Below are 16,327 nucleotides of genomic sequence, written 5' to 3' on the forward strand. Positions count from 1 at the left end.
AATGCAGTCACCTTTTTGCCAAAAGAACCAGAATGTGCAAATTTTAATAAAAATTCCCCGGTGGGTGCATTACTAATTTTAAGATGGCTTTTAGCAGAAATGGAGTAAATAGAGCAAACTTTTGATTTTTGTATGTGCACGAAATATTTGAAGAAAATTAGAGAGTACATTAATTTCTCAATTAAACTGTTTGACAGCAAACACGACTCGGAGACGCTTTAAAAAATAAAAATAAACTTCCCCTGCAGCCACTTCCTCTCACGAAATATTTAAAGGGCTCCACAGGGATCGTAGCTTTTTAAATTATTCAAAATAATTGATTAATAGAGTAAAAAATAGGGTTTAGTAGCAAATTAAAATTTTTTTCCATCACAAAATAAAAAATATCCTTCGTTTTATTGACTAAAAGATTTAAAAATCAAACCAAGATCACAAAAAAGACACACTTGCTACAATTTACAAATCTTTCGTGTTTGTATAAATAAAAAAGGAAAATCAGTCTGAGATCGCGTAGAAAACGGAAAATTGGCATCGACTAGCTGATGTCGGAGGGAAACAACTGTCTCTCCCCTTCGTAGAGGAAAATGTTCATTGCGTTGCGCAGCAGGTGAACTCCAAAGTGGCACTGCTCCTTCGCCGACTTGGTCGACACCACGCCGTAGTACTCGCCACCTTTCATGTTGCACAGGTTCGACAACCCTGACGGAAAAACAGAAAAAATGATGATTAGTTTTATTTCGATTAAACTTTCCAGAGAGCTAAACTCAAATAAAATTTAATTTAACCTTAAAAGGTCAGAGATTACTATCAGGGTAAACCTGACCTGACCCTGAAAGATCATATTCAAAATTTCCAAATTAAAACTGATAAAAATCCAATAAAACAACATTTTGACCTTCAGGGTAAAGTCAGGGTCAGGCCCTGAAGGTTCAATTTAGGTCCTGTTGGTGTGCTAAAGTCAATTTTAGAGATATAATAACAAAAAATTAAATCCCTGCAAAAGGTCTAACCTATCGCATCAATCATGGCGGCCTCCCTGGTGTGCGCCTCGACAGGGATGACGCTGTGAAAGACGTGGAGGCAGACGACTCCACACCCAGCCTTCCAGATGTCCAGGATGCGCTTGATCTTTGCTCCGGGCTCAGGTCGACCCTGATCCTCCCCTTTCCAGGCGGCGATCGCCTCATTCAGGTGGCAGTAGGGCCTGGAACGCTTCCCCTTACCGACGTAAAACACGCTCTGAATGAAAGTTCTCCAGGTCTCCTTAGGACCCAGGTCGTGGGCGCGGAGGGGAAGGTTCAGGGTCACCCTGGGGTCGAGCAAGAGGTAGGTGAAGCTGGTTTTCAGGTGCCCGCCCCGCAGTTCCCTCCCTTTTTGCACTGAGGACGTGAATTCCGTCGCCAACCGCTGCTCCAGGGCCAAAGCCGGAGCGGGGTCGAAGGACGAAGGGTCTTTCAGGGTCTTTTCGAGCTCCCGGCTGAATTCTGGATTTGAAATACGGGATTTTGTATTAGTCAAAAAGATATTTTGTTGAAATGAGTTTGTTTTTGTGTTTAAAATTTGTCCATTTAAATGTTAAGTCGGAGGGGAGGAGAATTTTACCCTGAAAAATCGAATATTTGATAAGAGGTCGTAAACCTGCCACTTTTAAGCATATTTAAAAGTTGTTCATGATCAAAAAATATGCTGAGACGTGAAATTAAGGGTCACAGGCCGATTTTAACTTTTGAAATTTAATTTTCCGAGGTTTTCGAAATTACGAAAAAATGGAAATCGATTCACAATCTCCTATAACATTTATTTTAAGCAATTATATTTCCAGAAAATTTAATACAATTGTGAATTAAATGTTTTAAAAGCTGTTGTTCAATTTTAAACAGTACCAGTGAATATTATTACGGCTCAAACAATAACACCGACTGCTCGTTACGCTTCATTACGACACATTCAAACAATTTCAACGTACTTGTCGTGTTTTCCTGTTCAATTTGCTGCCCTTTCCGTCCCTTCTTAAGCCGAGCCAGTTGCCTGGCGTAGACGGCCTTTGTGGAATTGGTGATTGGACCAGGTTTCGCTCCTTTCTCCCGCAAGGCACTCGACAAGTGGTCGGAACTGTAGCCAAGCTCCGAAGAAATCGACACCAGGCTGTTCCGCGACCCTCTAACGTCTAGAATAATTAAATTTCTCGCTCTGGATAATTTTTTTAAGTTAAATTCGTACCTTCCGAGGCCTGGCTCTGTTCTTTTCCGGCAACCGCACCCATCGCACTGAAATTTTTTAAGACAAATGCCTCAAATAATTTTCTCGGGACAATCCTAACTTAAAAAGAAATAATATTTAATGACGATAACCTTGGTTGTTACTCTGAATATTGAGGAAATTTAATAATAATTTTTTGTCAATTTTATCGATTCGATATTTTCAATTCGGTTTTTATTTTCGAGTTTAAAACACAATTGATTTAGAAAATCAAAGAGTCTTAGACGGTTTAAATCGGACAATTTGTGTTCAAAAAGAAAGAAATAAATCTCTGGTTTGAATATTGTACCGGGAAAGGAATTAAACAAAAAAATCTAACCTGTTGAGTCTTTTCTCGATGAGTGAGACGCCTGTGGTGCGGTCTGTGTATCGGAAAACCTGGGACACGACTGACAACGAGCTGACGCAGCTTTTAAACTCGTCGTCTGATAAGCAAACGTCGGGCTTTGCATCGCTCCTCGATTCGACGTCACACCATTTTTTGGACACTGGCTCCTCCAGCCTGACATCTTCCAAAGACTACACAATGAAAATTAGTTCAGGAGGGTCAGAAAAATTGAATTTGCTTACTAAAGCCAAAGAGTAGACTGTCTCGGCATCTTCGATTTCAACTCTTTCTGAAAAATATCGGAATTTAAACGAATTAATTCAAAAAGCTGGAGGATTGACTCGATTAGACAAAGGAAATGAATAATAAACAAATAAACTCAAACGAATGACGAACCTTGGCCCCTTATTTATTTATTTATTTATTTATTAAACAACTGCTCTGCGCTTGCGTGTGCGCTCGTCGTTGGAAAAATCGTGAAAAGTGGCTCCTGGACCGATCTCAGGGTGGGGTACCCTGAAAAAGATCTTCAGGGCATGTCAGGTGGTAGGGCTCATCGAGACAAATCGTTTGAGACCTCGTGACTTGAAATGCAACAACGTGTCGAATTTGAACAAAAATAAAACAATTATCCCGTGTGTCAAAAGCAAAAAAAAAATGAAAAATCAAATTTTAATTTTTTTATGGGGGCGAAAAATCTGAAAATTGGTCTCCAGACCGGCGTTGGGCTTACGTGTGCGGTGGAACAGCAAAGATCTTAATCTGGGCCCCTGTGCGGGAAAAATTGCGATTTTTCAATTTTTACAGAGAAAGACCTAAAGTCACGTTTTTTTTTAGCTCCAAACCCTCAAATTACGAGATAAATGGACGAATTTGGTGTCAAAAGACGCGTAAATTAATTTTTCAGAGGGCCCGCGTTGTCGAATTTTTGTCCTGGACCGGAGATATGGCCGGTGGAAGCCAAAATGGGTCGAAAAAAACGCAAAAAATTAATTATTTCAAATTTAAACGAAAAGTGTGTTGAAAATCCCAAAATTTTTCCTTCATTTGATACTTTTAGAAGGTGGATAGCCATCATGTCTGGAAAAAACCTTCTTTGAGAGAAATTTAATTTTTAAGAATTCTAAAATTATGCAGAAAAAAAGTTCTTAAAAAATCGAAAAATGGTCTGATTTTGGAAAAATGAAGACGGGAGGCCGCGCCCCACCGAGGGGCATCGACTGGTGCGTCAATCAACCTCCTCCGACCCACAGGACCCCTCCTCGGCCCCAAAAACCACAATTTTGTAATCATTTTTCGTCTTAAAAAATTAATAATTCGGCTCCTAAGGGTCGTACAGCCAAAAACGAATGTTTATGGGACTCGTGGTAAAATTCCGCGTCTAATGGACCCCGAACCGGCCCCCCATAGGCCCCCTCAATCCTAAAAGCCCCCAAAAACTGCGGATTTTTTTAAATCAACTCGTTTGAATTAAAATGTACATTTTAAATAATAAGAATTAAATTCACACCATAAGTAAATTGGTCCTGAAGTTCCTCCATTTCCGTCTCTTTGCAATGCCATCGAAGGACGTTAAGGACCTCAAAGTTTCCCTGCTCGACGGCGTAGTCCATGGGCGTCAGGCCTTCCGAGTCTTTTAGATCCGGATCGGCGCCACTCTTGAGCAGAATCTGCATGATTTCCGTCTTGGACCAGCCGGCCGCGATGTGCAAAGGCGTGCAGCCGTCTGCCGACCTGACGAAAATTATTATAATTCAGATTTAAATTAATCAGGGGTCTTACCTGAGGTTCGGATCGGCGCCGAAGGAGAGAAGGGTTTGGACGAATTGCGCCGATAAGGCTGAAGACATGCCGACGGCCAGGTGGATGGCCGCGATGCCGCTCTCAGGGTCGATTTTGTTCGGCTCGGCGTTCAGCTCTCCCAGCAGAAAAGTGGCCCAACTGCTTTTAATCACTATTAACTGCACGAATTTAGTTTAAATTAAATTACCTGAGGTCTTGCTGCTCGATTGCGGCGCAGAGAAGCTTATTTTCCATCTTCTCCAGATGTTTTACATTTCAAAATAAAATTTTTAAATTAAAAAATGACTTGTCAGGCTTCGTCTCTTTCGCCATTTGATGGAAATAATTTCCAATCAATGGGAATGGAAATTCCTGACGAAAAACCACGAAAACGGGGTTATTAATCACAAATTAGACAAAAAACCAAGCGGTTCTTGGTTGCTTGTTTACATTTTCTTTAGTTCTGATAAGTGGGCGTCGCCGGTGATGCAGGCCGCTAAGGATAGTGAGATCAGGAGATTGAGAATATATAAATACGTTGAGGCTTAAACTAAAAATTTATGGTTTTAATTGCATTTTAATATTATTTAATATTTCAAAATTGTTTAAAATTTCATTTAAATAGCGTTTAGCTCAGTTTTAAATTAAAGTACATTTTGCTTCTTTTGCTCCTTATCTCACACTTCACACCTTGTCTCCCTTACTGGCTGTGTGTCTGCCAGGCTGTGACGACAGCGCCACACCATTATTGGAAACCAATTCTTTCGGTGCAAAGCGCGCGTAGGGAAAAGAAGGAACGAAGTAATTAGTGCTCCAATCGCTTTGAACTGGCAAGGAGTCGGTAGATTTGCCTGAAATTTGGATAATTGGAGAAACGACCGCAAGAATCAGTAACACAGTGAGCCATAAAATAGAGTAAATTTAAACGAAATATATTATAGCTTCCCCAGGCTACAATTTTATTTAAAACCACCTTTTGCAAATTACAGAATTCATAAATATGGCGTTCTTGTCCTGTCACTCTGGTTTGGAGTTCCTGGTCTTCTTCAAATGTGTTGTCCTCGAACACGGCTGAAAAGGAAAAAGGGGTTGTTTCCGGTAGCAAGGGACAGGAATTTTGGCTTACAAGAAACTTGGATTATTTCTTCTCCATTTTGGCGAGGATTTCTCGGCAGAGAGTTTCAACTCTGAGCTTTTTCAACCACCAACAGATCTATCCCCGAGTGGGACGAATTGGACTTCGATTGGCCCTCGGGAGAGAGCAGGGAAAAGGCCTCGCAGAGGCGACCCTGGTGTCCAATTTGTCCAAAAATAAATGTGTTCCCATCATGGGAAATGGACGCAAGCCCGTTAGTTGTGAATTCAAAGACGGAGTGTTTGTGCTGAACAAACATTATCGGAGAAGAAGGAAAGTGCAACACAATCCAAAAAGTCAGAGGTCTCGAAGTGGATTCTGTCGGCCGTCTGTGGGTACTGGATGGCGGCTTTGATTTGGTGTTCGACCAGTCAACGAACGGAAAATTATCATACGATCCTAATAAACTCCTGACTGCTGACACATCGTCGTTTTCAGCCTAAAAAGAAACAAATCTTGGATGGTGGGAACCTAGAGGCAGAGATTCCGCCTTTTTTCGCAAGAATTGGACGTGTATGGACCTTTTTGGATGACGGTCGCCAATAAACAACCAAAATCCCAAATTTATAACCAATTTAAGCGGAGCAAGATCTTATATATGCAACGAAACGACACTCCGCACAGGAAAATCACCTCTGTTTAAATGTTGTATATGCAAGATTTAGATCCGCTTAGGGTGGTTATCATTTTGGCTTTTTAAGTGTTCAAGCGACAGTTTTCCAAAATGAACCATACTCGCTCTTCCAAGTGGTTACACCGTCATCTCCGAATCTGTGGAAACTTTTTGACTGGCGGGTTCCAACTAGCCAAGACTTGTTTCCTTTGTGCCTGAAAATGACGAAGTGGCTGAACCACTGGCAGAAACCGTACGGCAACCAACCGTTCGTTGTATTATCTGACACCAGGTTATTATTATTTTTCTAAATTAATTTGCCACCCTCCCGTGCCGACAGACGGCAGATAGTTTCCACTGCGAGGCCTCTAAAGTTTTGCATTTCGCCGCAGTAGCATTTTTCGACAACAATGTTCAAGATCAGCACAGTCTGTGAATTTCGGACAGATGGATTTTGTAATTTTTGTTCTGAGCTTGCGTTCATTTTCCAAAAGGGGAACGCTTTCAGGTGTGGACGTTGGACAACGGCCAGGGAAACGCCCTGAGAAGTGACAAATGTCTGTGAATAATGGTTCTTTCCCTGCTCTCTTCAGAGGGTCAACGGAAGTCGAATTCGGATCACTCGGAGATAGAAGAGGGTTGGGGGGCGGCGGCCATGGGGGTGGCCACCGGAGGGAGGTTGTTATTCGACGAGGCAGATGAAATAAGTCCTCTCATCTGCAACAAACAAGGAAAATTGATCATTTAATGGCTTATCAGCTAGAAAGGGTCAAACGCGGTCAAAAGAGAGATTAAATTTGCCGCAGCTGTTTTTACTAAAAGCCGCAAACTTCCTTGTTCTCGCCCAGCAACTCGCATGAACTCAAATTTTCGGACTGCTTTTTATTACAGAAATAGTAGAAATAATATTCGTATAAAAATGTTATCTCTCAATAAACATTTTCCCTTTTTGCTGAGAGTTATAAAAGAATTTTTTCCCGAGGAATTAAAAATAGATATTTACTTACATTCATTTTCCAAGGTGAAAACGACAGTCTCCAACCGTCCTGGGTCGGAGGAATGACCCTGGTTTTGACCAAAGGCCGCTTAGTTGTTGTTCAGCCCTCTCGATTTGACGCTCGAATTGGAAATGCGTTTTACTGTTTTACTCCTCAATTCCCTGAGCCTGAACTGCTATCCAGCCGGTTTGCAATTTTCAAGAGCCAACCAATCCCAGTGCAGCCAGACTTCCTTTTAAAATGAGGTGGTGCCCGCGGATTGGTTCACAAACAGCTCTTTTCTGTTCTCGAGCGTTGGATAAAGTGCAGTAAGCGAGGGGTGGGGAAATATCTCTATTCTGGCTGCCGACTTTATCAAAATAATTCCCCTTGTGGTATTTCTGGGTAGCCGCACGTCCGGCGAATGGCAAGATTGCCGGCCCAACCGGATACTCGATTGCAAATGCAATTAAAATCATTTTTAACAAGCCTTTTAATGAAGAAATATTTTTAATATTTGTCTCGTTTTGAATTTTAAACCTCTAAAAAATCTCGTTACTTGATGCAGTTTCCAAAATTATGCTGGGTTAAAGAAATAACATTTTTATTATTAGCTTATAAAGAATAAAAAATTGTTTCAATTTTTTTATTTTTCAAATTTTCTACAATATTTCGAACATTTCCACCATGGATCATGAGGAGCAGCCGCTTTAGAGGAACACACACTGAAAAATAATAAAGGTTCTCCGTGACCTGTGAGTTAAATTTAAAAATTTCTACCTTTCAAGAATGAGTCATCCTGCATCTTCCCCTTTGAAAGATGAATCCCGGCGGACAAGAAGCGTCGATGGACCGAACCGGAGCGGCAATGACCATCGCATGGAAAGGTGGAGGGCCAGACACTCCATCTGCTGCATTCTCTGTGGCTCGAGTTTCGCAGACGAGACAAACGGCCGCGACGAGCAGCAAAGCGAAGAGGAAACGCGTTCGGACCATCACGAAAGCTGAAAAGCGACTGACTCATCCGTTCATCCAAATACGCAGTTATTGATTTATTTTGCGTTGGAGATAACGAAAAGTTATAGAACATTCCGTCCGTTTGGTGAAATTTAATTTTAAATTAAAAACAAATAAAAATAGCGCTGAGTATACTGTGTTTTATTTTTATTTTGGATCCCATTAAAATTGACATTTGGCCCCGAAATGATAATAAAGTCGATTTTTTTCATTGATACGCGGCAACTTTTAAATTTCCAGCTTCCTATAGGCCTCAAATGTTAAATTTAACGATTAAATGTCGAATAAACTCGCCGCTTTATTCAGTTTCCAAAATGCTGCTGCGGTTGAAAAGATACAAAATTTTTGTTCCACCTTCAAGAGTAAAGAAAAATTATTATTTCCAATTAAATTTTAATTTATTATTCAAAATTTAATTCCATTTTAAATAATTTGATCGTGGAGCAGCCGCTTCCGAGGAACACGGCCCCTGAAACAATTTAAAAACTCATGACCCGTGAGATGAGAATTAAAATTTAAAATTAATACCTTTCAAGAATGAGTCATCCTGCATGTTCCCCTTTTGAGGACGAATCCCGGCGGACATGGATCTTCGGGTTTCCTCTCTGGAGCGAGAAAGGCAGATTCTAAAATTTCGGTTGTCAATCCATCATCTTTATCCTCTCTGGGATAAGTTTTTTCTCCGTTGGCTTGAGTTTGGCGGGCGAGAAAAACGGCCGCGATAAGCAGGAACGCGAAGAGAAAACGCGTTTGGACCACCATCCTCGCACAGCTCAACAGCGACTGACCAATCAGTTGAATAAATATAATAGCGAGAGTGTAACAGCCTACGAGATAAATCACGAGTCTACCACGTGATCAACTCGTGGTCTCAGTTTTTTTTTAAACAAAGATTTTTGCAGTGCCCAACCCTCTTGAAATATTAGTTTATTTGACATTTATAATCGTTAAATTTTAAATTTTAAACTTATAAGAGGCTGGCAATTAAAATGTTGCCGCGTATCGATGAAAAAAATCGATTTTATAATCATCTCTGGGCCAAATGTCAATTTTAATGAAATCTAAAATAAAAATAGAGCAGTATGTTTATTTGTTTTTAATTTAAAATTACATTTCACCAAACGGACGGAATGTTCGTGAACTTTTCTTTATCTACAACGCAGATCCATTTTCGTATTTAAATGAACTGATGGGTGGCAGACGTCGCAGTCACTGTGCAGCTTTCATGATGGTCCAAACGCGTTTCCTCTTCGCTTTCCTGCTCATCGCGGCCGTTTGTCTCGTCTGCGAAACTCGAGCCACAAAGAAGACAGAAGATGGAACAACTGGCGATGCACCTTCCCATGAAAGGGATGAACCGGTTCGGTCCATCGACGCTTCTTGTCCGGTGGGATTCGTCTTTCAAAGCGGAGGCTGCGTAACGACTCACATTTGAAAGGTATACAAATTTTAAAATTTAACTCTCAGGTCACGGATAATAACGTTTAGTTTTTTATGTTTTTCAGTCTTACGAGAAAGTGAGCTGTGTTCCTCGGAAGCGGCTGCTCCACATGATCCATAATGGAAATATGTTTGAAATATTGTAGAAATTTTTAACAAATAAAAAATTTAAACAAACGTTTTCTTTTTCCTTTATAAGCCATCATAAAAATGTAATATCTTTAACGAATATAATTTTTGAAAGTGCAGGAAGTAGCGAGATTTTTTAGGGTTTTAGTAGAGAAACAGATTTCAAATTCAAAATTATGTTAAGTACCTGGAAATTAATTAATATTAGACTTGTGAGAGGCTGAAAATTTGAAATCAATGAAAAAACGACTTTATTATCATTTTCTCGTGGCCAAATATAAATTTTTATGGAATCTAAAATAAAAACAGTTCTTGGCGCAATTTTTTATTATTGATTTCTAATTAAAAATTACATTTAAACAAAACTTTTCCAGCAAACGGATGGAATATTCTTGAACTGTTCGTTATCTGCAACGCAGATCCATCTTCGTATTTAAATGAACTGATTTTGGTGTCAGTCTCCGCAGTTGCTGTTGAGCTTTCACGATGGTCCAAACCCGGCGTTTCCTCTTCTTCGCTTTCCTGCTCATCGCGGCCGTTTTTCTAACCCGCGAAACTCGAGCCAACGGAGACACTGACACAGATGATGATCCAGGTGAATTAGAAGGTGAAGGAGAGGCCTTCGCCGCTCCTGAGAGGAACGCAGCATGTCCGCAGGGATTCGTCTTCAAATTGGGCAGATGCAGGATGATTCATTCTTGAAAAAGGTATAAATTTCTAATTTTAATTCGAAGGCAACCTTCAGTTTCTGATTTTGTTTCAGTCTTGGAGAATAAAATGAGCTGTGTCCCTCGGAAGCGGCTGCTCCACGTGATCCACGATGAAAATGTTTAGAATGTGTTACAATTTTGAAAAAAAAGGAAATATAGAAACAACCGTTTTTTATTCTTTATAAGCTAATATTAAAAACGTAATATCTTGAATTAGCTTAATTTTTGGAAACTGCATATCAAGTGGCGAGATTTTTTAGTACATTTAATCGTAAAAGATTTAAAAATCGAGAGTATATCAAGTGCCTGGAAATTAATAAATAATAATTATTCTTAAATTTGAAATCTCAGTCAGAGCAACTCATCTTCTCGGGGCCAAATGTCTATTTTTACGCTTTCCTTTTATTTGTTTCTAAAATTAAAATTGTTGTTAGTTGTTTTGCTGGAAATAAAAAAATATTGTCGAGCGTTGAAGATGAGCCTGCCAATTATCCATTTTATTTGAGTGACCTTTGTCCTTGATTCTTTCTATTTTAAGCACTAATTAAACTGCGCTGTAAGCAATTGATCGTGTTATTCAAACCCAGCACAAATGCAGCAGTTGCCTTTTGAGTCGCAATGCCTCAAGTTCGTTCTCTGCTCGTTTTGCTGCTTTTTGCGGCGGCTGTTTGGCCCGCCCGCGAATCCTGAGCCCCAGGAAACGACTCCGAGTATTCGGATGAAGGTCTAATGCTCAAAGGAGTAGCGATTGCAGTTCCAAAAAGGTCTTCCACCTGTCCACCTGGCTAAGGGGCAGATGCAGGAGGACGATTTGAGTTACGGAATAATGGAAATAATGTAACTTTTTCATCTTTATATCATTTTCAATGTAGTCTACGGGCTTTTCCTCAGAAGCGGTTCTTAAAGATAGTTGTGAAATGAATTTTTAATTTTATTTTGATAAAATAAAAATTTAAATTGCATATTGCTATTTTTCTTAAAATTTATCACTCACCAAGATGTGTTGTTTGTAAATAACACGAATGAAGTGCCCGGTATCTTTTAATTCTGACCTTTTTCCTTTTCAAAAGAGATAAAAATAATCGATCTTTCAGCAGCGATGAATCAATTTATTAGCACATACGCGTATTCCTGTCTCTTCTGCTACGCACAATTGAAAGCACGATCCCTATATTATATTTAAGGCTCAGCAGTGCTGCGTTGGGTCAGTCGTGGTCCAGCCGCGTGATGCCGCGAGAGTTCGCTCCATGGCCTGACCTGCCCCAACACGCGTCGGCAGACCCAAGAACCTCCGCGTTTTATTTGTAAAATTGGCTTTTCTTTTTTCCGTCAACATCACGAGAGCTTTGGCGTGTGCCACGCCCTAAAATGTATTTTTTAACTGTACATTTTAGGACCTACTCTGCCTGTATGTGTGTCAAAGGATTTTGAGGAGAAATTCGATATCATTCCTCTTTTTAAAAGGACGCAATTCGTCAGCGCTATTTATTCAACTGATTGGTCAGTCGCTGTTGAGCTTCGCGAGGATGATGGTCCAAACCCGTTTTCTCTTCGCTTTGCTGCTTATCGCGGCCGTTTTTCTCGCCCGCCAAACTCGAGCCGGCGGAGAAACTTACTCAGATGATGGATCAACAACCCGAAAATATTTCATAGAATCGCTTCTTGTCGCTCCAGAGAGGAAACCCGAAGATCCATGTCCGTCGGGATTCGTTCTTCAAAGGGGCACATGCAGGATGACTCAATCTTGAAAGGTATAATTTTAAATTTTAATTCTCAGCTCACGGTATAATGAGGTTTGATTCTGTTTCAGGAGCCGTGTTCCTCGGAAGCGGCTGCTCCACGGTCAAATTATTTGAAATGGAATTAAATTTTGAATAAAAAATTAAATTTTAATTAGAAAGAATAATTTTTCTTTACTCTTGAAGGTAGAACTAAAATTTCATATCTTTTCAACCGCAGCAGCATTTTGGAAACTGAATAAAGTGGCGAGTTTATTCGACATTTAATCGTTAAATTTAAAATTTGAGACCTATAGGAAAAGGCTGGAAATTTAAAAGTTGCCGCGTATCAATGAAAAAATCGACTTTATTATCATCTCGGGGCCAAATGTCCATTTTAATGAGATCTAAAATTAATAAAACAGTATTCTCGGCGTTATTTTTATTTGTTTTTAATTTAAAATTAAATTTCACCAAACGGACGGAATGTTCTATAACTTTTCGTTATCTCCAACGCAGATCAATATCTGCGTATTTGCATGAACGGATGAGTCAGTCGCTGTTGAGCTTTCACGATGGTCCAAACCCGGCGTTTCCTCTTCGCTTTCCTGCTCATCGCGGCCGTGTTTCTCACCCGCGAAACTCGAGCCAACGAAGAAACTGACACAGAGAATAAAGGTGGATTACAAGCTGAAGAAAAGGTCTTCTCGGATTTTTCCGATCCTGACAGGAACAACATCGCTTCTTGTCCGCGGGGATTCATCTTCAAAAGGGGCAGATGCAGGATAATTCATTAATTCTTGAAAGGTATAAATTTTAAATTTCAATTCGCAGGTTCTTATTATTTTGTTTCAGTCTTAGGAGGAGAACGAGCTGTGTTCCTCGGAAGCGGCTGCTCCACACGATCCACGATGAAAATGTTAAACAATTTTGAAAATAAAAAATGAAAACAAATATTTTTCTTTGCTCTTTAACTATAGAATAAAAATTAGAATACCTTGATAATGTTATTTTAATAAAATAACTGTATAAATTGCATTATCCCTTCAATTTTTCTTTAACCAAGACGTTCATCCTAACATCAATGAAGTGTCCGGTGTTTTAATTCTGCCCTTTTTCCTTTCCAAAGCCTATTAATAGAGATGAAACTGGTGTGCCCCTAATCGACGCTTCAGCAGGGATGATCCCAAGGTCACTAATTCATATTTTAGCACATTTCCTATCTCTTGTGCTGCCCACAATGAAAACAACACGATCTCTATATTTTATTTCAGGCTATGGGCAGTGAGAGCAAGAAGCTGATGCGCGTTAGTCAGTCAGTCGTGGTCCAGCCGTGATGCCACGAGTTGGCTTTTTTCTTTTCGCCTGCTTACTGCTGCTCGTCGCGGCAATTTTGCACGTCGGCGAAGCGTCGAATCTTTTGGCTGACTCTAAGAAAAGGCCTGCCGGACGCACATGTCCACCGGGATACACCCTCAGAAATGCACAATGCAGGCGTACTCATCATTATGGAAGATAAATTCTGCAAGGTAAAATACAAATCATGTTTATACACAACAGAGTTTTGATTTTGTTTAATTTTAGGAGTTTTGGCCGCTGAGCTTTTCCCTGGAAGTGGCCACTTGATTGAAATTTAAACAATAAATTGTAGTCGGCATTTTTTAAATAAAATTTGTTCAATTTAAATTAATTTATGAATAATTTAAAGATGCTTAGTTTGATTTGGAAATTTAGGAACCTTTATATACACGATTTAGAATCGATATTGATTGTGGGTTTCTGGAACTTTAATTTTCTATCATTTTTCCTTCCGCGTTGTTGCAACACATTCAAATTAAAATTACACACATAGGTTTCTGGATTTTCACAATACGCGTTTGAGTGCAATAACCCGGAGCCTGAGTCTCGATTTTATCGCCGCTTCAGGGCTTCCCCACAAATTCCAAACAAGTTTTAAGAAAAGAGGTACGGCCTGTTAGTAGGCAATATGCAAATTTTGTGCCTGATGGACCAAAGCTGTGAACGCTGGGAGAATATTCGCGATTGTTGTCGGTGCAAGAATAAAAAGCAGCTAAAAATCTCATCGCGGGTGCATGAAATTTTTTCGAGTGGAAAGCGATAATTTATGCGCTGAAAATTATTCCGCTTATTTGGCGGCCAAGTTCACTATCATTCCTCTTTTTAAAAGGACGCAATTCGTCAGCGCTATTTATTCAACTGATTGGTCAGTCGCTGTTGAGCTGTGCGAGGATGTTGGTCCAAACCCGTTTTCTCTTCGCTTTGCTGCTTTCTCGCCCGCCAAACTCGAGCCGGCGGAGAAACTTATTCCACAGATGATGGAATAATAACCGAAATAGAAGAAGCGGCATTTCTCGCTCCAGAGAGGAACCCCGACGGTTCACGCTGTCCGCCGGGATTCGTCTTTAATTTTAGCTCACATTTAATCGTATAAATTTAAAATTTGAGACTTCCAAGAGGCTGGAAATTTAAAAGTTGCCGCGTATCAACAAAAAAATCGACTTTTTATTATCATCTTGGGGCCAAATGTCAATTTAATTGAAATCTAAAATAAATAAAACAGTGTGCTCGGCATTATTTTTATTTGTTTTTAATTTAAAAAATCATTTCACCAAACGGACGGACTGTTCTTGAACTTTTCTTTATCTCCAACGCAAATCAATCTGCGTATTTGCATGAACTGCTGAGTCGCAGTCGCTTTTCAGCTTTCGTGATGGTCCAAACGCGTTTCCTCTTCGCTTTCCTGCTCGTCGTGGCCGTGTTTGTCACCCGCGAAACTCATGCCAACGGAGAAACTGGCACAGCAGAGAATGCAGCAGGTGGTGGATTATTACAAGCTGTAGGACAGGCCTTCGCCGCTCCGAACAGGAACACGTGTCGGCAGGGATTCATCTTCAAAAGGGGCAAATGCAGGAGGACTCATATTTGAAAAAGGTATAAATTTTATATTTCAAATTCGCAGGTCACCATATTCAGTTCTTATTATTTTGTTTCAGTCTTAGCAGGAGAATGAGCTGTGTTCCTCGGAAGCGGCTGCTCCACACGATCCACGATAAAAGTGTTTGAAATGTGTTACAATTTTGAAAATAAAAAATGAAAACAACCATTTTTCTTTATTTTTTTAACTTTAACCAGCGAAGCATAATTTTGAAAACTGAATGAAGGGGGTTGTTTAACAGTAGTAAGATTTAAAATTCGAGAATTATTTAGGGTATGTGGAAATTGAAAAAATATTAAAGAAAGCGTTCTTATAATTCTAAAATTTGAAATCCCAGAGCAAATTTAACTAACTCTTATTTTAAATCAAAGCGAATCTTAACAATTCCAATTTTCATGCAATCTCTCAGTGCTTGTACTGTTTTTATTTGTTTTTAATTCGTAACATAAAAATAATTGTTACTTGTTTTGATGGAAATTAAAAAAAAACTGTTATCGCAAGTGTTGACGATGAGGGCCTGCCAATTTTCCATTTTATTTAATCACGCAGTAGATCTGAGTGATTTCTGTCCTTAATTGTGTCAATTTTTTGCTCTAATTAAACTGCGCTGTTAGAAATTGATCATGTTATTCAAACCCACAAATGTGGCAGTTATTGCTGTTTGAATCGCGATGCTTCAAGTTCGCTCTCTGTTTGATTTTGTTGCGACTGGATGATTAAAAAAAGCGACCATGAGATGTTCACACTAAAAGCAGATGTGAACAAATAAAATTGGTTTAAATTAAAGAAATTTTATTAGAACAATTTAAGTTGCTGGGTACAATTTTTAATTTTAAACAATGGTAAAATCATTTTGCGAAATTCTGCAGCACAACTAAACCAGAAATGATGATTTGTCCCTGCTCCAAGCCGGCGAAAGGAAAATACAGTACATTTTGGGGTGAGGCAGACGCCAAAGCTGGCTTGTCGTTGAAGGAAAGATAAAGAAATGACAATTTTACAATTAAAACGGTGGTTCTTGGGTCCGCCGGCGCGTGTTGGGGCAGGTCAGGCCGCGAGGAGTGGAAAGTTCAGCGTTTTATCTCTCAACAAGATAAAAATATTGTTTTGTAAATAACATGAATGAATAAGTGCCCGGCCGGTATCTTAATTCTGACCTTTTCCCTTTTAATAAAGAGATAAAATAATCGATCTCTCAGCAGCGATGAATCGGGGTCACTAATTTATTAAGCACGTATTTTCTTCTCTCTTCTCCTTCCAATA

At 39.7% G+C, this 16,327-nt stretch overlaps 1 protein-coding gene and 4 long non-coding RNA genes across 5 annotated transcripts; 2 read left to right on the plus strand and 3 right to left on the minus strand.

Annotated features, from left to right (window-relative positions):
- Positions 1-369: 369 nt before the first annotated feature.
- LOC135948592 (ankyrin repeat and LEM domain-containing protein 1-like) lies at positions 370-4,821 on the minus strand. The gene is made up of 9 exons (XM_065497947.1): positions 4,578-4,821; positions 4,370-4,528; positions 4,098-4,321; positions 2,830-2,876; positions 2,579-2,778; positions 2,221-2,267; positions 1,967-2,167; positions 1,011-1,484; positions 370-699 (listed from the first exon to the last, which is right to left on the minus strand). The coding sequence occupies exons 1-9, from the start codon at positions 4,622-4,624 to the stop codon at positions 536-538; spliced, it is 1,563 nt and encodes a 520-aa protein (XP_065354019.1). The 5' UTR covers positions 4,625-4,821; the 3' UTR covers positions 370-535.
- A 478-nt stretch (positions 4,822-5,299) lies between these two features.
- LOC135945817 (uncharacterized) lies at positions 5,300-7,255 on the minus strand. The gene is made up of 3 exons (XR_010575467.1): positions 7,125-7,255; positions 5,496-6,834; positions 5,300-5,440 (listed from the first exon to the last, which is right to left on the minus strand). It is a non-coding gene; the product is annotated as an uncharacterized LOC135945817 (long non-coding RNA).
- Positions 7,256-7,704: 449 nt separating this feature from the next.
- On the minus strand, positions 7,705-8,888 carry LOC135934086 (uncharacterized). Its single transcript, XR_010574063.1, has 3 exons — positions 8,640-8,888; positions 7,875-8,580; positions 7,705-7,819 (listed from the first exon to the last, which is right to left on the minus strand). It is a non-coding gene; the product is annotated as an uncharacterized LOC135934086 (long non-coding RNA).
- A 3,027-nt stretch (positions 8,889-11,915) lies between these two features.
- Positions 11,916-12,296, plus strand: LOC135934588 (uncharacterized). Its single transcript, XR_010574127.1, has 2 exons — positions 11,916-12,141; positions 12,201-12,296. It is a non-coding gene; the product is annotated as an uncharacterized LOC135934588 (long non-coding RNA).
- Positions 12,297-13,444: 1,148 nt separating this feature from the next.
- Positions 13,445-13,815, plus strand: LOC135940481 (uncharacterized). The gene is made up of 2 exons (XR_010574883.1): positions 13,445-13,637; positions 13,693-13,815. It is a non-coding gene; the product is annotated as an uncharacterized LOC135940481 (long non-coding RNA).
- The last annotated feature ends 2,512 nt before the right edge of the window (positions 13,816-16,327 follow it).

Source organism: Cloeon dipterum, chromosome 1, assembly GCF_949628265.1.
Source record: "Cloeon dipterum chromosome 1, ieCloDipt1.1, whole genome shotgun sequence".
Lineage (NCBI taxonomy): Eukaryota > Metazoa > Arthropoda > Insecta > Ephemeroptera > Baetidae > Cloeon > Cloeon dipterum.

Coding starts and splice junctions, on each gene's coding strand:
- LOC135948592 (XM_065497947.1), bottom strand. CDS start 4,624: ATGGAAAATAAGCTTCTCTGCGCCGCAATCGAGCAGCAAGACCTCAG. Junction 4,529..4,577: donor ATCGAGCAGCAAGACCTCAG/GTAATTTAATTT, acceptor GATTAAAAGCAG/TTGGGCCACTTTTCTGCTGG. Junction 700..1,010: donor CGCCATGATTGATGCGATAG/GTTAGACCTTTT, acceptor TTTTTCCGTCAG/GGTTGTCGAACCTGTGCAAC.